Source organism: Choloepus didactylus, chromosome 15 (genome assembly GCF_015220235.1).
Source record: "Choloepus didactylus isolate mChoDid1 chromosome 15, mChoDid1.pri, whole genome shotgun sequence".
NCBI lineage: Eukaryota > Metazoa > Chordata > Mammalia > Pilosa > Megalonychidae > Choloepus > Choloepus didactylus.
The window spans coordinates 28,971,353-28,990,082 of record NC_051321.1 but is presented as its reverse complement, the minus strand read 5'-3'; the positions used below and the strand labels follow the sequence as shown (position 1 = coordinate 28,990,082).

Genomic DNA, 18,730 nt, shown 5'->3' with positions numbered 1-18,730 from the left:
CCTCAGTTGCCTTATTTGTAAAATGGGAAGACCAATACTATTTCATAGGGCTGTCACGAGGCTAAAATATGATGCTGTATGAAAAGCACTTAGCACTGTGTGAGTAGTGGCAAAGAATCAGGCCGCATGGTAGCTATCATTATTGCTATTATTATTGCCAGTGGTGGAATGAACACATTCACTTTCCATAGATAAGGCATTAGGAAAACTGCAATCTGATTATTGTTTTGTTATTTTAGTTTATTTTTTTTGAGGCAGGTAGTGATTACCATTCGATCTGTTACACTTTTCTGGTTCTAATTCTCTCTGTTTTGAGTCTGCAATATGTATCAATTAAACAATAGTTATTTTACAGAGGGGTCTCGGTGCTTTAAATTGATGATACCCCACCTTCTTTTTTGTTCTCCTTGGATAGGCCAGTGACCCCAGTACCTTTGAGCTGATACAGAAAATTCACACCCTGCAGAAGCGTCTCATAAGCAAGACTGAAGAGGTGGTTGAAAAAGAGCTGCTTCTTCAGGTAGCATTTTCATTTCCTGTATACACTGAACAAGCATATTTTCTCAGCACCACCATCTCCAGGATCCTGTTTTTAGAATTCGTCAGTTCCTTGGCAAGGTTGCATGCCCTTTATTTAACTGTAGATGGCAACAGTGATTCACACATAGAGAACAAACACAACCTGATTAATTGGTCTTTTATGCTGTGATCACTGATATTTCAAGAATTCTGGAAAATTAAGTTCAAGGCTGGACTTACTGCATTGGTTAATGTGAGCATTTCCCCCCATGTCTCTACAGTTTTATTTGTCAGATTCTTTTAAATACTTTTCTTCATATCTTATAATGTGAAATGGTGTGATGTTGATTTTGAAAGTAAGCTTTCACATTAGGCAAGAATGATCTATCCTCCTGAAGATTTGTGTGAGTGAAACGGAGAAATTTCTTTTTGAGGATTTTAGGCAGTAAATTATTCTTCCTGTATCTTTGCAACTACCAGTTGTTATCACTGTCATCACCAGCATCTTCGTCATCATCATCTTTAGCATCACTTACTGCATACTGTGTAACGTGCCAGGGGCTTCACCTACCTTGTCTCATTTCCCCTTCACAGTTGCAGTGTTAGGTATCGTTATCCCCGATGGATGGAGGAGGAGATTGGGGCCTAGAAATTTAGTGTGGAGAAGAATGTAAGCTCTGGTGTTCTTAATTTGTATTATGAGACAATAATAGAACCTGTGAAAATGGATGCTCTGAGGGTTGAAAGAGCTTAGCATTTTGTTTGGCACAAAGTAAGTGTCTAATAAATTTTTGGAAATATTCTTATTATTTATGATTCCAAAGAATCTGATTCTGAATCTTTTTTTAATGCAGTTTTATTGAGATATATTCATATACCAGATAATCATCCAAAGTATATAATCAGTGGTTCATGGTATCATCATATAGTTGTGCATTCATCACCACAATCAATTTTTCAACATTTTCATTTCTCCAAAAAAAAAAAGTAAGGATAAAAATAGAAAAGAATACCCAAATCATCCCATACCTCTTCTTACCCCCAATTGTTCATTTATTTATTGTCTTTATTTTCTTACTCATCTTTACATACACTGGATAAAGGGAGTGTCATTCACAAGGTTTTCACAACTACACAGTCACACCATAAAAGCGATACAGTGATGCAATCATCTTCAGGAACCAAGGCTACTGGATTGCAATTTAACAGTTTCAGGTATTTCCTTCTAGCTATCCTAATACACTAAAAACTAAAAAGGGATATCTATATACTGCGTAAGAATAAGCTCCAGAATGACCTCTTGACTATTTGAAATCTCTCAGCCACTGAAACTTTTTTTCATTTCTCTTCCTCCTTTTGGTCAAGAGGGCATTCTCAATCCCACGAAGCCAAGGCCAGGCTCATCCCTGGGAGTCATGTCCCATGTTGCCAGGAGGATTTACACCCCTGGGAGTCATGTCCCACAAGGTGGGGAGGGCAGTGAGTTTACCTGCAGAATTTGCTGGCAGGGAGATGAAACCAGTAATCTTACCTGCTGGGTGATAATTAGGAGTAGTAGTAGTGGCATTTGCCCTGCCTGTTCTACGTGCCACTTTAAAAAGGATATTTTCCATGAAGCTGGGTGTACAGAAAATAGCTCTCCAGAGCATCACTACATGTGGGTCAACAGGGATCATCGTCTTCTCTTGTAGGTGAGCATGGTGGTTGAGAGGGCAGGCTTTGGAGTTGGAAAGGTCGGGTCTTGAACCTTAGTTCTAACACTTGATAGTTTCATAATTTGGGGAGACTTACATAAATTCTCCAACCCTCAGATTCCCCATCTGTAAAATGGGGGTAATAGTAGTGGTGGTATAACCCATCAGCGTGTGGGCACCATGGTCTGCCAGTCCAGAGTTTGAGCTGTGGCTCCACTAATGCCAGCTGCAAGTCCCTTGCCCAAATCCATGCAGCTGGTAAAGTGGCAGGGCTGTGACTCAACCCAGGTAGTTGGCTCCAGAGCCCACACTTGCCACCTCTTCACTATCCACCTCTCCTTTACTATTATCCCTTTATTAGTTTTAAAAAGAACGGTATTTTGTCTTTTGTCAAAACTCTCTATTGCAAGTTTGTTTTATATTTCATTAATTGCTTGCCCTAACTTTATAATTTCCTTCCTTCTATGTACTTTGGATTTTGTCTGCTCCTTTTCTACCTTCTTAAGATTGATGCTCAATTCATTAATGTTCAGTCTCCTTTTCTAATAAAGGTATTTAAGGCTATGAAATATCCTTTGAAGAATATCTTTAGTTTCCTCCTACGGGTTTTGATATGTGTTATTTTCGTTTCCATTAATACTAAATATTTTCTATTTTCAGTATGATTTCTCCTTTGAAAATGAGAAGTCTTAAAATATTTCCACTATTTCTCCTATTATAATTAAAAGTATATCTTTAAATTTTAAAATATATAGATATTTAATGGAATCCATGAGTGTTAACATGCATAATTGACATCAAGTCTAAAGTTGAATCAATATCCTTAGCTTCCTTACAAACAACACAAGGACTTGGAATGCTTTAACTCCAGTTATCCCCTTCCAGATCTCCCAACATTAGTCATCGTCATCATCATCATTATTTTATACAGTCAATGAACATTAATTGAGTCAGATTTATTGAGGTGCTTACCAGTTCTTTGTGTTTTCTCTTTCTTCTTATCTCCAATTTCTTCCTTTTGGGTTCAATCTCCTTACTTAGTTCTTTCAGGGATGGATTTTTCCAATGATTAACAGTCTTCTTTGCTTGTCTTAATTATTTTTATTTTATCCTTACTTGTAAAGGATTAATTTGGAATATTATTTTATATTTTTACTTTGAAAACTTTAGTAATCCTTTGTGCTCTAGCTTCTAATGATGCTATTGAGGAATTTGCCATCACTCTAATTACTCTGCTTCTTTTTAGGAAACTGCCTTTTGTTCTGATTGTTAGAGCTTCTCTTTCTTTTTGGTGTTTTGGAGTTTCAGCACAATTCATTTAGGTGTGAATTGACTTTTACTTATTGTGCTTAGGACTCACCGTATTTCCTGAATCTGAGGATTTGTGTGTTTTCAAATAGTCTCTCCTTCATTCTCTCTATTCATTCCTTCTGGAAGCCTTATTAGATATATGTTAGACTTTCTTATTCTTTCTGCCTTTTCTACTGACCTCTTGGCTAGTTTTCTTTCCTTTTTCTCTCTGTGATGCACTTTCTCAGCTTTAGTTTCCACATTCTCTCATAAGCTGTGCTTATCTGTCAATAGCCAATTCACTGAGATTTCATTTTCAATGATTTGATTTTTCTTTGCTGGAGATTCTTTTTTCACATATACCTGGTATTTGTTGATAGTGTCTTGATTTTTTCTCATGTTTTTATTCCTTTCTTTATGTCTTCAATTAATTTAAACATCTTTATTTTATAGTCTTTATCTAATCTATTGGGAATCTTTCTTGTTGTTTGTTGTGACCACTGAATTTCATTCATGGTAGATTTTTTCCTTTTGTGCTTTGTAATTTTGGATTGTGAAATCATTTTCAGAAGAGTTTTATTTGTGGGACTTGGAAATGGTCTAGGTTAAGGGTATGTCCCTTCCATTTGTTTTTGCCAGGTGCCCCAGGAGATGTCACTTGCTTGCTTGGGATCATATGTTGTTGTTGTTGTTAGTCTCACCTGGGGCTTCCTGGACCACTTGGTTAATGCATATTAGAACCCCAAACTCTTGTGAGGGAAGACACATGGATACAAATACTCAGAGGAGCCAGTTTGTTTCCACCCAGAGTCCAGGTGAGACAGGTTTCCTTATGGACCTCCTGTTCCAGTTGGCGGAGTTTTAGCCATTGTCTTGTTTCACCAAGGGTGTAACTCTTCTCAGTCTCTAATTTTATGTGGAAGAGTCTCAGTATCAACTACCCATTCCACACAGACCCAGGATCTCATCTTTTGTCCCTTGTGGCCATTAAAATCCAAACCTCTTGTTCAGTGTGGCCACTTGCCTTTATCACCCCCCAAGGAAGGGGTAGCTACTGTATCTGTCTAGTCACTGCTATAATATGCAGTTCACTCTTTGATTTTGGCACTTGAGGATCAAACTACTTGCAAATTCCACTTTGTATTTAAAATGATGTGTTGTTTTATGCAGCGTTTCTAATGCTTTATAGATGTTAGTTTTCAGGTTATTTAGTCTGCCAAATTTCTCATTTGCTCTAATCTCTGGTTTTCTGAGCTGTAAAATTGGGACAATAATAGTACCTACCTATAGAATAGCATGTTAAGTACATATAAAGGCTTAGCAGAGTGCTTATTCAATATGAGCACTTAAAGATAGTTATCACTAACAGTGTTATCACTAACAGTGTTATTTTATGATTATTATTAATATTTTATGATTAATAATATTAATATTATTAATCACCACATGGTTTTTTCCAGGCTTCCAAAGTTTAATATCCCTTCTCACTCACCTTTATCCAATTCCTCATTTAGCCTTCCTTTTGGATGCTTGGACTGCTCTGTGCCTGCTGTGAGTTTCCTCCCAGAGCTTGCATTTCCCCAGACAATAAGCCTTTTTATCTTTGTAAAGCCTTAGTGGCTCCACAGGATTTGACAGTTTCTCAATTTTGTCTGTTTTATTAAATTATTGGAGAAGTACTCTGCACTCACAACAGAGCATTTTGCGATTAGGATGGTTTTTGGTTGAATTCTGCTGGGTATCTGAAAAATTTTTAAATTTTTGGTCTCTTACATGGTGATGAAGAATCCCCATCATTTCCAAGCAGCTGACTGATGGAAGTCTCTTTTCTCCCCAGTAGACTCGGAGCTCTTTGAGGAAAGCTGCTTTATGATTCATTTCTGTAACCCCAATACCTGACACACTAAGTGCTCAATAAAAATGGATAGGTTCTTTGCCCTTTAGGTCTTAGCTTAAATGCTTCTTCTTTAGGGAAGTTCCTCTACCCCTCGGACAAGGTTAGGTCTACTGGTATGTGTTCCCATACCTTGGTTCTACTTTGTACACTTGTCATACTTGTAATTATTTAAATAATTGCATTAGTGTGTTTTATGACTCTTTACTGTTAGACCATAAGCTTCACGAGGGCATTGCCCATGTCTGTCTTGTTGATCATTACCTCCCATAGTTGGCACAAGGTAAATATTTGTCTAATGACTGAGTAAATATTGGAAAAATCATGGTCCCTTGTAAGTGGTCTGTCCCGTCATTTAAGTTCTGTCTTTGAGTTCTGAAAAGTTAAGGGAATTATTCTTTGTGTTTGCCTTTGAATTTTTATTATGAACGTCTAGCTTTGCTGGGGTCTTGAATTTTCTGTGGGTTTGTGGATCTATAAATGTGGTGCAAACTGGCAGTGTCCTTTTGCATGCTGGGGCAGGCTGATCCACGTGAGCATACTACAAATTCTCCCCTTGCTTGAAGTTAACATGAAAATGGTTCTTGAGCCTGACTTTACAGCTTCAGTGTTAAGATGAAGAAGTATGTATTCTTGCCAGAAGTGGAATCTGAGCCTTGGATGGGAAGAATTTCTTTTCTTTTGCCTGTCAGGCTGTCCTTTCCCTCAGTGAGTCAAGGGCTATGGAAATTACCCGAGGTGTGACTCCTCATGGTCTCCTCTCTTTTCTTGTTCCATTTTTCCTCATCTTTTCTTAATTCTTTGGTATTAATGGCTTTTTTTTTTTTTTTTTTAAGGCACTGTAGGATTAGGCAGGCATATGCACCATGAGTAACTGCTATCCTTTACTTGGGTATCATTTCATCATCACTATTGTCATCATCAAGATGGGATTCCAAATAACGAGCATATGGCATGATGGCAGTAGAGTAGGAAATTCTAACCTCTTGCTAGAGGCACTTAAAAACACGAGCAGTCGTGACAGCTGGGACCAGTTTTTTCCAAGTGCTTAAATCAGGGGTAGCAAGCTCAAAACCCCTCACCTTTAGGGCTAGGTAGGTAACAACAAAGAGCAAGGTGGACTTTGTTTATCAGCATCTTAAATGGAAACTGACAAGCCTTGGTCAGAGGCAGATGGGAGTGGTGGGGACTGCAGCACAGGGGCGCTACAGGTCCCATCTCTAGGAAGCAGCTAACTGCACTCCTGCTAAATATGGGCTCATTTTGTCAAATCTTCAATTTTTCAAGAATGACTGGAAATTGAATTTTTATGTTCAGTCTGCTGAGTTCAAAATACTGGAAGTGAACTGGAAAATGTTAAGAAAACTGCAGTGGTCCTTCCAGAAACATGCCTGCCAGCTACACTTGGTGGCTAGTTTGCAATTTCCAGCTTTAAGACTTGAGGGAGAAAAAGATTTCAAGGAATAGCAGCAACACAATCAGCTTTACTTCTTTCAATTTCTTTGACCTAGTTCTCTGTTATGATTCCTTGATGGAAATGTAGAACCCAAGAATCAAAAGGGAAAGAGGAGGTGGGGAGGAAGGAGGAGACTGCAGGTGACATGGCAAGGATAGACAATCAGAGGAGAATGATGCTGGATTTCTCAGAGGAGGCAAACAAGCAGAGAAGCCTGGGTGTGTTCTGTGGGGCAGTGAAGGGCAACCTTAATGAAAGATGGGTGTTTTAGTTTTCTAGATGGTAAGACAAATACTATACCATGGTTTGGCTTAAACAACAGGAATCTATTGGCTCATGGTTTAGAGGCTAGAAGTCCAAAGTTGAGATGTCAGCAAGGCAAGGCTTTCTCCCTGGAGACTTGATGTTCTGGGACTAGCTGCCAGCAATCCTTGGTCCTTGGTTTTCCATCAAGCAGTGGTCTTCTCCTTTTTCTTCCGGGTTCCGTTGACTTCCAGCTTCTGGCTGCTCCTTGTGGCTTTCTCCGTGTTTGTGTGTGTGTGTGTGTGTGTGTGTGTGTGTGTGTGTGTTTGTCCAATTTCCTTTGCTTATAAGGACTTCAGCCACCTTGGATTAAGGTCCACTCTCATTCAGTTTGGTTACACCTTAATTAATCCCGTCTTCAAAGATTCTGTTTACAAAGGGGTTCTCACCCATAGGACCAGGGCTTTGGATCTCAACATGCCTTTTGAGGGGGAAGTGATTCAGTCCCCAACAATGGGTCTGCTTAAGTTGTCTTTCTCTTGCTGCTAATGAATCTGCCTTAATTTACTTTTTACAAACTTTTCTAAAACAGGAAAGGACTTCCCTGTAAAAGACTAAGGATTGCTTCCTGGTGCTCCAGTGTGTGGGGCAGGAGGAGTACTCTGCATTGGCAGCCCCTGCTCAACAAATAGTTGCTGAGCACCACCAAGGTGAATGAAACAGACTTGGTCCCAGTCTGGGAGGACCTCCTAGTTCTGCATCCCCAGTGCAGTGTGACAGGGGCTATGATTCTGTATAGGATGCTGTGGGACTCCCAACAGGACTTTGGGGCTTTTAAGTGTCTCTGTTTAGGCTCCTCCAAATTAGAAACTGAGAAAGGGCTGTGGTTCTGATAGTTTTGGAGGTGGGAAGTTGCCCAAGGAAGTTGGAGTGAGGGAGCAGGAGAGAGAGACAGGAAGGAGGAAAAGCCAGTAAAGGGAAGGTAGAGAGTCGATTACTGCTGTGGTGCCCTGAGTCCTCATGCCACTGGGGACCCTCTAACAGCCACTTAGAAACCAGAACAGAATTGTCCCTGTGAAGGAAAGGAGGCTGAGACATTTGTCCATTGACTCCCGTTCCTTAACCACTGAGAGTTGCCCCAGGGTGCATTTCCCCTCCTTCCTCTATTCTGGCTGCTTCTAAACAGACTGCTGGGGGCTTCCCCTCTGGAAACCCTGACCTGAGGCAGCATAGCAGGCTCCATGTGCACTTGAGACCGCAGCTGCTGGCATGTCCAGGAACTGACTGCCATCGCAGTGTGCTAGGCGTTTCAGCGGCAGCTAGAAATTTAGAGGTGGACTGAGGGGATGAGGCCCAGGGCTCCTAAAGTGTCTGTACATGAGACCTTCTTCACAACAGGCCCTGCAGACCACCAACCAGTAGACCCCTTTCCTTCCAGTCACTTACTTAGCTACTCACCTAAGTTGTCAATTGCCATTCCAGCTTTAGAAAATACAATGACCATTTCTCCTATGAAGGTCCCATTTGGCCTTCATCCATTCCATCCATGTACTGCCATATTATTTAATATGCAGTAACTAGATGACACAGTCATGGTGTAGTTCATTTAGAGATGGCACCCCAATTTTGTTCTAATCTGCCATTCTTTATTGAGTGCCTTTTGTGTACCAGGCACTGTGCTTTACCTACGCACGGACACCAGGGGGTGCTGGTGAGCACACAGTGAATTTCGGCTCATGAGACTCAGGGAGGTGGTACAACTGGGGAGAGGAAACCTTCTAGACTGCTAGCTCTGGCTTATGTTGCCTAGAATGTTCATTTTACAGATGAGATCACTGAGGCTTACCCTTTAATATGTAGAAGTAGTGGCAAGAAGGATTAATTACTCTAGGGGGTTATGCTGCATGGAAGCACACTACCAAATGAACAATGACCCACTAAAATAATCCAGGTGGGAAATTCCCCTGGGGGAGGTCAGATTGGTATTGCCTTCGGAAATTGTCAGGTGCATTCTTGATTGTCTCTTTCGCCTGAGCCTAGAGGCCTAGGGAATGGGTATTTATCCGTCAGATAAGTAAATAATGAACTGAACTGGAAATTGCTGCTTCCTTGCTGGCATCTGGGTCCTACCCTTTCAAGGTAAACTTTGATTCTAATTTAATTTTATGACTGGCTGGATGGAAGTCTGGTTTACTTAGCTGTAAAATGGCTTGACTGATGAGAGGGTGTGAATGGATCTGTTCAAGTTATTAGCTATGCAGGGTGAACAAGCCTCATCTAGTATATTTTTAGGTAGTTCGTTGGTTAGCATCTTCGGTTTTCTTGATGTCCTGATTATCCTTCATTTATTGAGTGTTTACTCTGTGCCGGACGTTGCTCTGATTGTTTTATATATGTATTATTTCATTATTATCACAACCCTATGAGATAAAAACTGCTACCTCTCCCCTTTCATAGAGAAGGAAACATGAGGCACAGAAAGGTGAGTGACTTGCCCCAGGTCACACAAACAGCTACCTGGTGATGAGTTGAACCTCTTCAGTCTATCTCCAAAGGGTCTTAACACCACGGTATGTGGAGTAGGAACATCACGGTCATTGATTCATCATGGGCAGACTGCCTTGGTCGTTAACAGAGAAAATTCACATTTCTCACTTGAATGTGGTCCTAGGACCAGCGGCATTGGCGTCACCTGTTAGAAATGCAGAACCTTGGGACTTCCCGGGCCTAATGAATCAGAACCTGTATTTTAACAAGATTCCCAGGGATTCTGGATACCCATTCAGAGAGAAACACCAGGGCCCTAGAGAATGGCCACTGCTTTCTTTATATTCTTTTTTTTTTTTTTGGAGCACCAAAGCAGAATTTATTACCCTAAGCAGTTTGACAAATTCCAGGCGCTGGTCACAGCCTTCCCTCATCACAAGAAAACCAGAACCTCTTGAAACCACACTCCTTCCCCAGCTGAAGTGAGAAATTAAAACCCATAGCCCAAGCTATGTCAACGGCTGCTGTATCCTCCTTGATGAATCATCTCAAAGTCACAAGTGGACATGATATGACTTGGATCCATATCTTACATGGACAACCCCACAATTAAAATAAGATTGGTCTGGTCACAGGTCCAGAAATAAAACCTTCACTGCTTGTGAGAACAGAAAGGTTTTCTGTTTATAATTACCAGAATTAAGTGGAATTGTCTAATAATCATCAGTGAGTTCAAGAGGGCCCAGAAGGAGGTGCTAATCCTGTGGTCTGGGGAAGTCTGACTAAACAACTTTGGCAATTTAAGGTCTCACCATGACCATGCTTAGGTAGGACTCTCCTGGCTGCCCAGCGACAAGGGAGCCCACAGTGGCTGCCCCGGAGTTTGCCTAGGGCTGGGGGTGGGGAGTGGTGGGAAGGTGGTTCTTCATCTTGCAAATTAAATTACACAGAATTCGTAGGAGTTGAAAAAAGGCGATCTTCAAGTAGTGATGAGAAGGCCCCTGACTATTTCCACATTTGGAGAATACAATCTAGTCTGATCTCACATAGGATTTTAGTTTTATTTGATTGGTTTAAAAATTATCCTGGATCCAGGAAGCCTAGGCCCTTTTCTCATTCTCCTTTTATCATCAAATCAAATAGCACTTACTTCCAGAAACACTGGGCTCTAAACGAGAAATGCGGAAAACCAGACTTCGAGTTGCAGATTTTCATGAAAATCACCTTTGGGCTAATTATGTTTTGATGAAGTTGTCTCCTCATAACTCACCCCACCCTGCACCTGGCCACAGTCACGGTAGAAGCAGAAACCCAACAGGCAGTCTGCCCTCCTTGCTCAGCTAAGGTACTCTGGGAAGAAGGGGAATTTCCAGCAACTGCCTCTGTCAAATTCTGCTCTACTTCAACTTTGCTCAGTGTGAACAGGTCATCGTGGCTACAAGTTCCCCCAAACAATCCCTACTAGTATCTTTAGGCACACCTCCTCCTCTGCGTAAGGTTCTCTATTTATAATGAATTATAAATAAATTTCAGCATCAAAGCCTACCCCTGCCCAGCCATTCAGCCCCTGAGATACTGTGAGGGTGGGGATGAGGGCAGACCCCAATTAACATTAGGGATTCTGGTCATTGGGATCACACTTGAGCATGACCTTCAGCCCCAATCCCCTTCTGGATGTTTCAAAGGCCTCCAGAGCTCTCTCCAGAGGAAACCTATGGGTGACCAAGGGCTTAACATTCACAGACTTGGACGCAAGCATTGAAATTGCCATCGGCCACATGTTGCAGTATTGAAACATGACCTTGATATCTACCTCCCGGATAGCCGCGTGCATGAGGAGCATGGTGGACATCTCAGGGTCCAGCCCCACTGGCACCAGGGTCCCACCAGAACGAGTGGCATAGATGCCCGCCTGGATGACGGCCTCCACCCCCGGGCACTCGGTTGTGATTTCCGGCTTGCCTCCCAGCAGACCTTCTACTTTACTGGCAATTTCTTGAGGGCTCTCCTTGGAGACCTGGAGGATGAGATCAGTGCCTACTTCCTTGGCTTTCGACAACTGAGAGGCAGACAGATCAGTCACCACCACTTGAGCAGCTCCCATTGCCTTGGCTACAAGCAAAGTGACCAGTCCAATTGGCCCAGCTCCACACACAAAGACCTTGTTCCCCAGGGTGACTCCAGCTTTCCAGCAGACATGGATCCCCACAGACAGAGGCTCAATCAGGGCCCCTTCCTCAAAGGTGACGTTGTCAGGAAGCTTGTAGCAGAAGTTTGCATTGTGCTCATAGAACCAGCAGAGGTTCCCAACATTGGGGATGTAGTACAGAAGATAGATGGGGACAGATTGTATTGGCCAATCTTGCAGAATTCATCAGTTTTTCTGGGTGCACCAGGCTCAATGGCAACATGATCACCTGGTTTCAGGTGCTTTACCAGCGATCCCACTTTTATGACTGTTCCTGAAGCTTCATGCCCCAGCACCATGGGCTTTTTCACAATGAAATCCCCAGTTCGACTATGCTGCCAGTAGTGGACATCTGAGCCGCAGATTCCAACTGAATACATCTTCAGCAGCACTTCGTTTGGGCCTGGTTCAGGGATGGGGTAGTTCTCCAGCCGCAGGTCCCCGGCTCCGTGTACCACTAAGGAGAGGTTCTTGGGGTGGGCTGCTGCCGCCATGTTGCTTGCTCCATTGGGGGTTGATGATAGAGTCTGCAGGGTGCTTGGATGCTTTCTATATTCTAAAGCAAGAGCCCTGGTATTGACAGGCCTAGGTTGGAACCCTACAAAACCTGGTTACTAGACATGTGGCCATGCCTAGTTACTTAGCCTTCCTACACTTGGAATTCCTTCCTGGTGACCTGAAGCTCATCATCTTATCAGCATCCTTTGGTTGTCATGAAGATTAAGGGAAAGAATTATGTAAAGCACTTAGCATGCTGCTTAAGAATTGGCTGCTATTCAAAAAATATCATTATTTGTAGTTTGGAGCCTGATAATTTCACTTTCTGGTCCTGGCTCTTGAAATCCAGGGACTGCAAGTATCTAGGAGGAAGCTGACAAATGAGTGCATCCAGGGTTCAAGGCATGCTTTAGGGCTCCATGAAGTTTTGAAATCCATTCTTGTTTATATGAAAAATCTAGAATGTTTCTTTGTTGACAGAGGCATGAAAATCTCTGATGCAGCTTGATGGTAGTCTTTGAAGAATGGAGGGAAATAGCAGTAACAGCTCACATTTATTTAATGTTTAGTACATGCACAGCTCCATGTTAAGCATTTTGCTTTCATTGCATCCACAGAAAACCCACTGAGGTTGATTTGGTTTTTGCCTCCATTTTACAGAGGAGGGAACTGAGGCTTTAAAATGAAACTTGCTGTGCCAGTTTGGATATATCGTGTCCCCCCACCTCTAAAGCCATATTCTTTAATATAATCTTGTGAGGGCAGACTTATTAATCTTTTTGATTAGGGTGTGACCTCTTGATTGAATGTTTCCATGGAGATTTGACCCTGCCCATTCAGGGTAGGTCTTGATTAGTTCACTGGAGTACGTAAGAGAGCTCCAGGCCCAGACACTTGCTGATACTTAGAGATGCTTGGAGATGTGGATGGAAGGATGTTTGCGCTTGCTTAGCTAAGAGATGCTAGCCCGGAGTTTGCTCTGGAGAAGCTAAGAGAGACAAGCCCAGAGACATTTTGGAGAGAGTCATTTTGAAATACATCCCGGGAGCAAAGGAACAGCAGATGCTAACCATGTGCCTTCCCAGCTGCAAGAGGTGTTTCGGATGCCATCGGCCTTTCTTTAGTGAAGGTATCTTCTTGTCGGTGCCTTAGTTTGGACACTTTTATGGCCTTAGGACTGTAAATTTGTAACCAAATAACCCCCTTTATAAAAACCAATCCATTTCTGTTATTTTGCATAACGGCAGCATTAGCAAACTGGACTCTTGCCCAAGAGCATATAGCTAAGAAATGCCAGAGTTGGGACCATAAACCAGGGGTTGACGACACCACCCCCCACATACCTGTTTTTGTATGGCTGCAAACTCAGAATGGTGTTTACATAGTTAAATGGTTAAAAAAATCAGAAGAAGAAAATTTCATGACACATAAAAATGCTGTGAAATTCAAATTTCAGTGTCTGTAATCAAGTTTTATTGGCCCACAGTCATGTTCATTCATTCATGTATTATCTGTATCTGCTTTTGTGCTACAATGACAGAGTTGAGTAGCAGTGACAGAGACTATTTGGCCCACAGAGTCTAAGATACTTACTCTCTGGCTTTTTGCAGAGGAAGTTTGTTGACCCTTCTTTTAAGCTCTACTCACTGGAATCCAGAACAGAGCCATGAACCACTCCCAACAGAGCCACTAAACTTTTCATCTCCATGACAGCTTTTTCCTCTAAAATTCCAAAGTAGTTGTTCACTTTTTAAAGAAGTGCATTAAGATTTGCAAGGTAGAATTCTAATATTGTGGCCATGTCTCTGGGGGTGTAGCCTACACTAAACAATTCTTGTCTGCTCTGTTAGCAGGTAACTAATGAGATCATGCTCCCCAAAGCTGAGCTGAAATGTCCTCTCGCTAGAGAGACTGTAGGACTGAAAGGCATGGTGTTAACTCAGGCTGTTGGGCAGACACTCCTCTTTCATTCTGTTCTAAAATCAAAGGGAAGAAGAAGGAGATGAGAGGAGAAAATGCTTTCTCCCGAGCCTTGCTCTTCTTTCCCTTCTTCCTGGGATTTAAGGGGTGACACCTGCTCTCCTGCATGTGCTCTTGGCTTGCCAGGGAGGATGGAAGGAGCAATCAGAGATGGGTTTGGATAACAGAAGCCAGTGCTTGCTGCACCCGTGATGTGCACACATCTGCCTGGACTGTCTGTGGGGCGCTATATACTTCTACCTGCTTGGCTTGTCTGAGGGTGTCTTAGTGTTAACGCTAAGAGGGTGAGTTCTCGTTTCCCTTGCTCATGATCTTAGAACACCCTGGTAACCATTAATGTCTGACTGTCACGTTTGCAAAGTGCTTTCCATGCATCATATTTCAGTGTTTCCCAAATGCTGATCTGAGGATGGGGAGAATCTATATGTTCCCAAACATAAGTATTCATTGGTCTGTAATGAAATGAGCATGATAGGACTGTGTAGCATTAAACCAATTTTATTTTTCAATTTTTGGGACTGCTCTTTATTCTGTGTCATTTCTTACTTTTGAAGATGAAACAGTCATTTCTTTTTCGAAATGGCTTCCTTTTAGTTTTTATGCACTCCTTTCCTTTATGAGATGACAGTTTCCTCTTGGTCTAGAACATGGAGCCAGATTGTTAGGGTTTGAAATCTGGCTCTGCTACTAGCTTCAAAACCCTGGGCAGGTTACTTATCTTCTCTGTGGTAACTCCACTGCCTCATTTATAAAATGGGGATAATCATACTTATCTCACAGGGTGGTTGGAAGATTATATTAATATATGTACCGTATTTAGAATAGTTCCCATTGCATAGTAAACACTAATTAAATGTTGTGTATTTATATATATTTTTCATGTTGAAACTTAGCAAAAGAAGAAGTTGGCAAGACTGGATTGGTGCCCTCAAGATTTGGGGGGAATTACACAGGGCCAAGAAATCTAAAATCTAAAGTAAGAAACTACTACTTATATTCTTGATTCTTAATACCAACCCCATTTAACAGATCAGGGAACCAAAGCTTAGAGAGATTTATGGGTCCTCAGAAAATGTTGCTGCCATTACTGGCAGCCCTTCAGAAAAGGGTGATTGTGCAGGGTTATCTGGGACCCTCTGGTTTCCTTTAAGAGAGTTGGCTTTTAATGTGCAGCTGTTTTGGGCTTTTCTTAAAATTGTGTTCAGCTTCATTTAAGGTGAATAAGATTCTCAACCTATGTCCCTTTGCACTTGCCTAGGTGTACTTAATGTGCTCAATTATTCTTCTATTCCCTCTCAGTAGTTCTTTATAAATATGCCAGGAATAACTTCACAAAGTGTCAGAGTTCTCCAAGCATTAGAAGTTTCCTAAAAAGAGATTGGCTCTGGTAGGCTTGATTAGGCAGTTAGAGGTTAAAAGCCAGTTTATACCCTAAACCATAAATACTTTAAATGCTTGTAGTTTCAACCCTCCTCAGGAGATACACAGATGACTGTTGGTCTAGAGATTTTTTGGGGGGGTTAGGAATGGTCTTGTTTGTGGAATGTATTTTGAAACAAGTGATTTTCAAAAGGGGCTGTATTGACTGACTTCGTTTCCCTCACCCTGTTTGCATCTCAACTTTAAGAGTTAGGGTTGAGACATTTTAAACTGTCAGAAATCCGGGAAATCAGTCTGATTCCAGACACTTAATTAATGAAGGGCTGATATACATTAAGTGCAGAGTAGATAACTGAACCTCTTTCGTTTTTTTTTCAGTGCACACCTGTGCCTAACTTTCTACTTATTTTCCAGCCTATTTCCAAGACCTCTTCTCTCTCCCTCTCCCCCTTCCCCGTCCTCACCCCCAGCCTCTCCCGTAACTGGAAAAGGAGCTATTGCTAATGTAATTGGTCACAGCCTGAGTCTTGGGCCATTCTTTGCTGGTGGGCCAGGTCATTGTTACACAGCCTCTGCCCATTGCTGAAGCTCTCTGGCTTTCCCAGTCTCTGTGTGGTCAGCAGATCTGGGCAAGACTGGCCACGCCCACTGTCCATTTCCGTTCCTCTGTATCTTCAACTGGGTGTGTCATCTCGCTGGGTTTGCTCAGCCTGGCTATCCAAGATTCAAGGCAGAGAGAGTAGACCTCCTGGTCCAGACAATTCCCCAGCCCGGTGGACTAGAGAAGCCTTGCAAGGGAGATGGTGGGAGTGGTTATCAGGTAGAAAACAGTAGTGGTTGTAGAGCTCTGACTTTGAGAAAATCAGATCTTTGAGTCTAAGCTCACATAAATGCTGTGTTACTTTAAGCAAGTTAGTTAACCTCTCTAAGCCTCAGTACTAGATTTGTAAAATACAGATAATGATAGTACTTTTCACATGAAGTTTTTGTGAAGCTTAAATGAGATCAAGCACATACCCCAGTGCCTGACATATACTAGGCATTCACACTTGATCTTAGCCAAAAGGCCGAGAAGCATTTATAGTAAGCATTTAATAAATGTTAGCTGCTGTCGTCATGGTATTACAATTTAGATTAAGGTTTTAGAAAGATCCCCCAAATGGCTTATAAAAAGTTCAGTATAACTCAGTACTCCATATTTGAACTCACTTTCAGGAATAATTGCATAGACTCAGGCATCACTAGGGCAGCTTCTCACTTTCTCTCTGTGGTGGCTGGCCCATTAATTGCTGTGGTCACAAAATAGGTTTGTGTAATGACCCCTGTATCAGTTAGCTTCTGCTGTATAACAAACTGCTCCAAATTTATGGCTTAAAACACTAATCATTTATTAGGTCATGGTTCTGTGAATCCATAATTTGAGCTGGGCTAAGCTGGGCAGTTCTGTTGGGCTTGCCTGGTGCACTTAAGTTTCTGCAAGTGACTAGTGGGGCATCTAGGAGCTGTTTGCTGTAGATGGCATCACTCACATGCACAGTTTGTGCTGGCAGTTGGCTGGGGTGACAGGAGGACTGTCTTTACCAGGTTGTCCCATTTATTCTCAGGGTGACAGTCTCAGGATTTCCAAGGGCAGCAGAAAGGCCAAGTTCTGACATGCAAGCACTTTTTGAGTCGGTTGTTATATCCCATTGGCCAAAGCAAGTCACATTGCTAAGGCATGTGGGAAGGCACAACCTAACCTCACGGACACAAGAGGCCTTTATTGTAACAATCTGCCACAGCTTCCTTCCTTTTGTGAATTTGAGTGGAAATACTTTGCATTTAAGCATTCAAGTGGTACAGATTTCTTTTTTTAATCTTTTGTCAGATATAGTATTTTAATATGCCTGGCATCTGGTCTACCCATGGATTTTATTGCTGACATGCTTTTCTTTTCTTTAATCTTTTATTCCCTTTATTTGGGAAATTATATAGTTTGATGCAGGACATAATTCTTTTTATAGAAAGAACAGCTGTGATGTCATAACCAAGCAAATTTTCTTAGGGGATATGCATTTACCCCCATGCATTTAGAAACATGATACACAATTCATTTGTTCATTTCTGTTTTGGTCTCTGACTTCACACTGAATCAGAGTGTATGTGTGAACCAAAATGATTAGTTGATAAATTAATCTTTAAAAAATATTATGTTTACTTTTTTCTTTTTATTTCTAGTTATTTAGCTCTGATAATGTAAGGGAATCTTGAAAAAAATTTTTTCTTTTATGAAGGTCAGTTTGAATTAAGTTTTATAAAACCAAGTAAGAAGCTGAATAATATGAATTTCTGTTATCAGAAACTAAAGCAGTGTTTAAACATGAGAAATTTTTTTTGTAAAAACAAATAGCAGTAATATGACTTGCAACTGAAAATGGAAATAAATATATTACTTAGATTCCAAACAAAACATTTGCAATAAAGAATTTCTCAGTGGAACAGTTAGTTTCTTACTGAATCTGTACACAATTATATCTTACTCCCCAAACAAAACAGATTTTCAGTGATAAATGTTTTTGGACAGAAGCAAGATTCAATTCAGTTCATTTCAAGATGCAGATTTATTTGTGAAATTGGAAGAACATAGTTGCCAACAAGAACCCAGGGGAGTCCTATCTATCTTTAGCTCCTCTGTTGGTGTTTTAACCAGAAATATCTCAGAGATAGAGGTGCTTCTTACAAGGATGAGAAAAATTGCAGTTGGAACAGAAATTAATTTGTATTTATAGTCCAAACACCTACATGAATCCTTAATCTGCTTTTTTATGATTTTAGGGGAATTTATAGAATCATTTAGATTGGAAGAAATCTCCAGTGGGTCATCAAGTTCCCTTTCCTTATAATGGCAGCACTGATTTTATTATCTTTAAAGCAGCTCTGATAGATGGGTGTCAAGTCAGACTCATGTTTCATGCATTTAAAAATGTATATTCCCTACCTTGAGTGTACTTAATGTGTAGGAGACAGACTGAGAGCTTCCTATATGCCCAGGGGACCTTTTCTGAGTTCCTGACACTCAGTCACCTCTGGAACAGATGCCAAATATGTAGCATATTAAGCAT

The 18,730-nt window shown here is 41.3% G+C and overlaps 2 protein-coding genes across 2 annotated transcripts in view; one reads left to right on the top strand and one right to left on the bottom strand.

The window, feature by feature from the left end:
• Positions 1-18,730, top strand: part of CFAP58 (cilia and flagella associated protein 58) — a 105,856-nt gene that overhangs the window by 49,625 nt on the left and 37,501 nt on the right. Inside the window, exon 15 of the mRNA XM_037805345.1 lies at positions 416-520. Within this exon, the coding sequence (XP_037661273.1) occupies positions 416-520 (105 nt within the window). The remainder of the gene's footprint in view (positions 1-415; positions 521-18,730) is intronic.
• LOC119510918 (sorbitol dehydrogenase-like) lies at positions 11,196-12,265 on the bottom strand. Its single transcript, XM_037805346.1, is given in 2 exon segments — positions 11,196-11,902; positions 11,905-12,265. Coding segments are annotated over 2 exon segments (1,068 nt in total).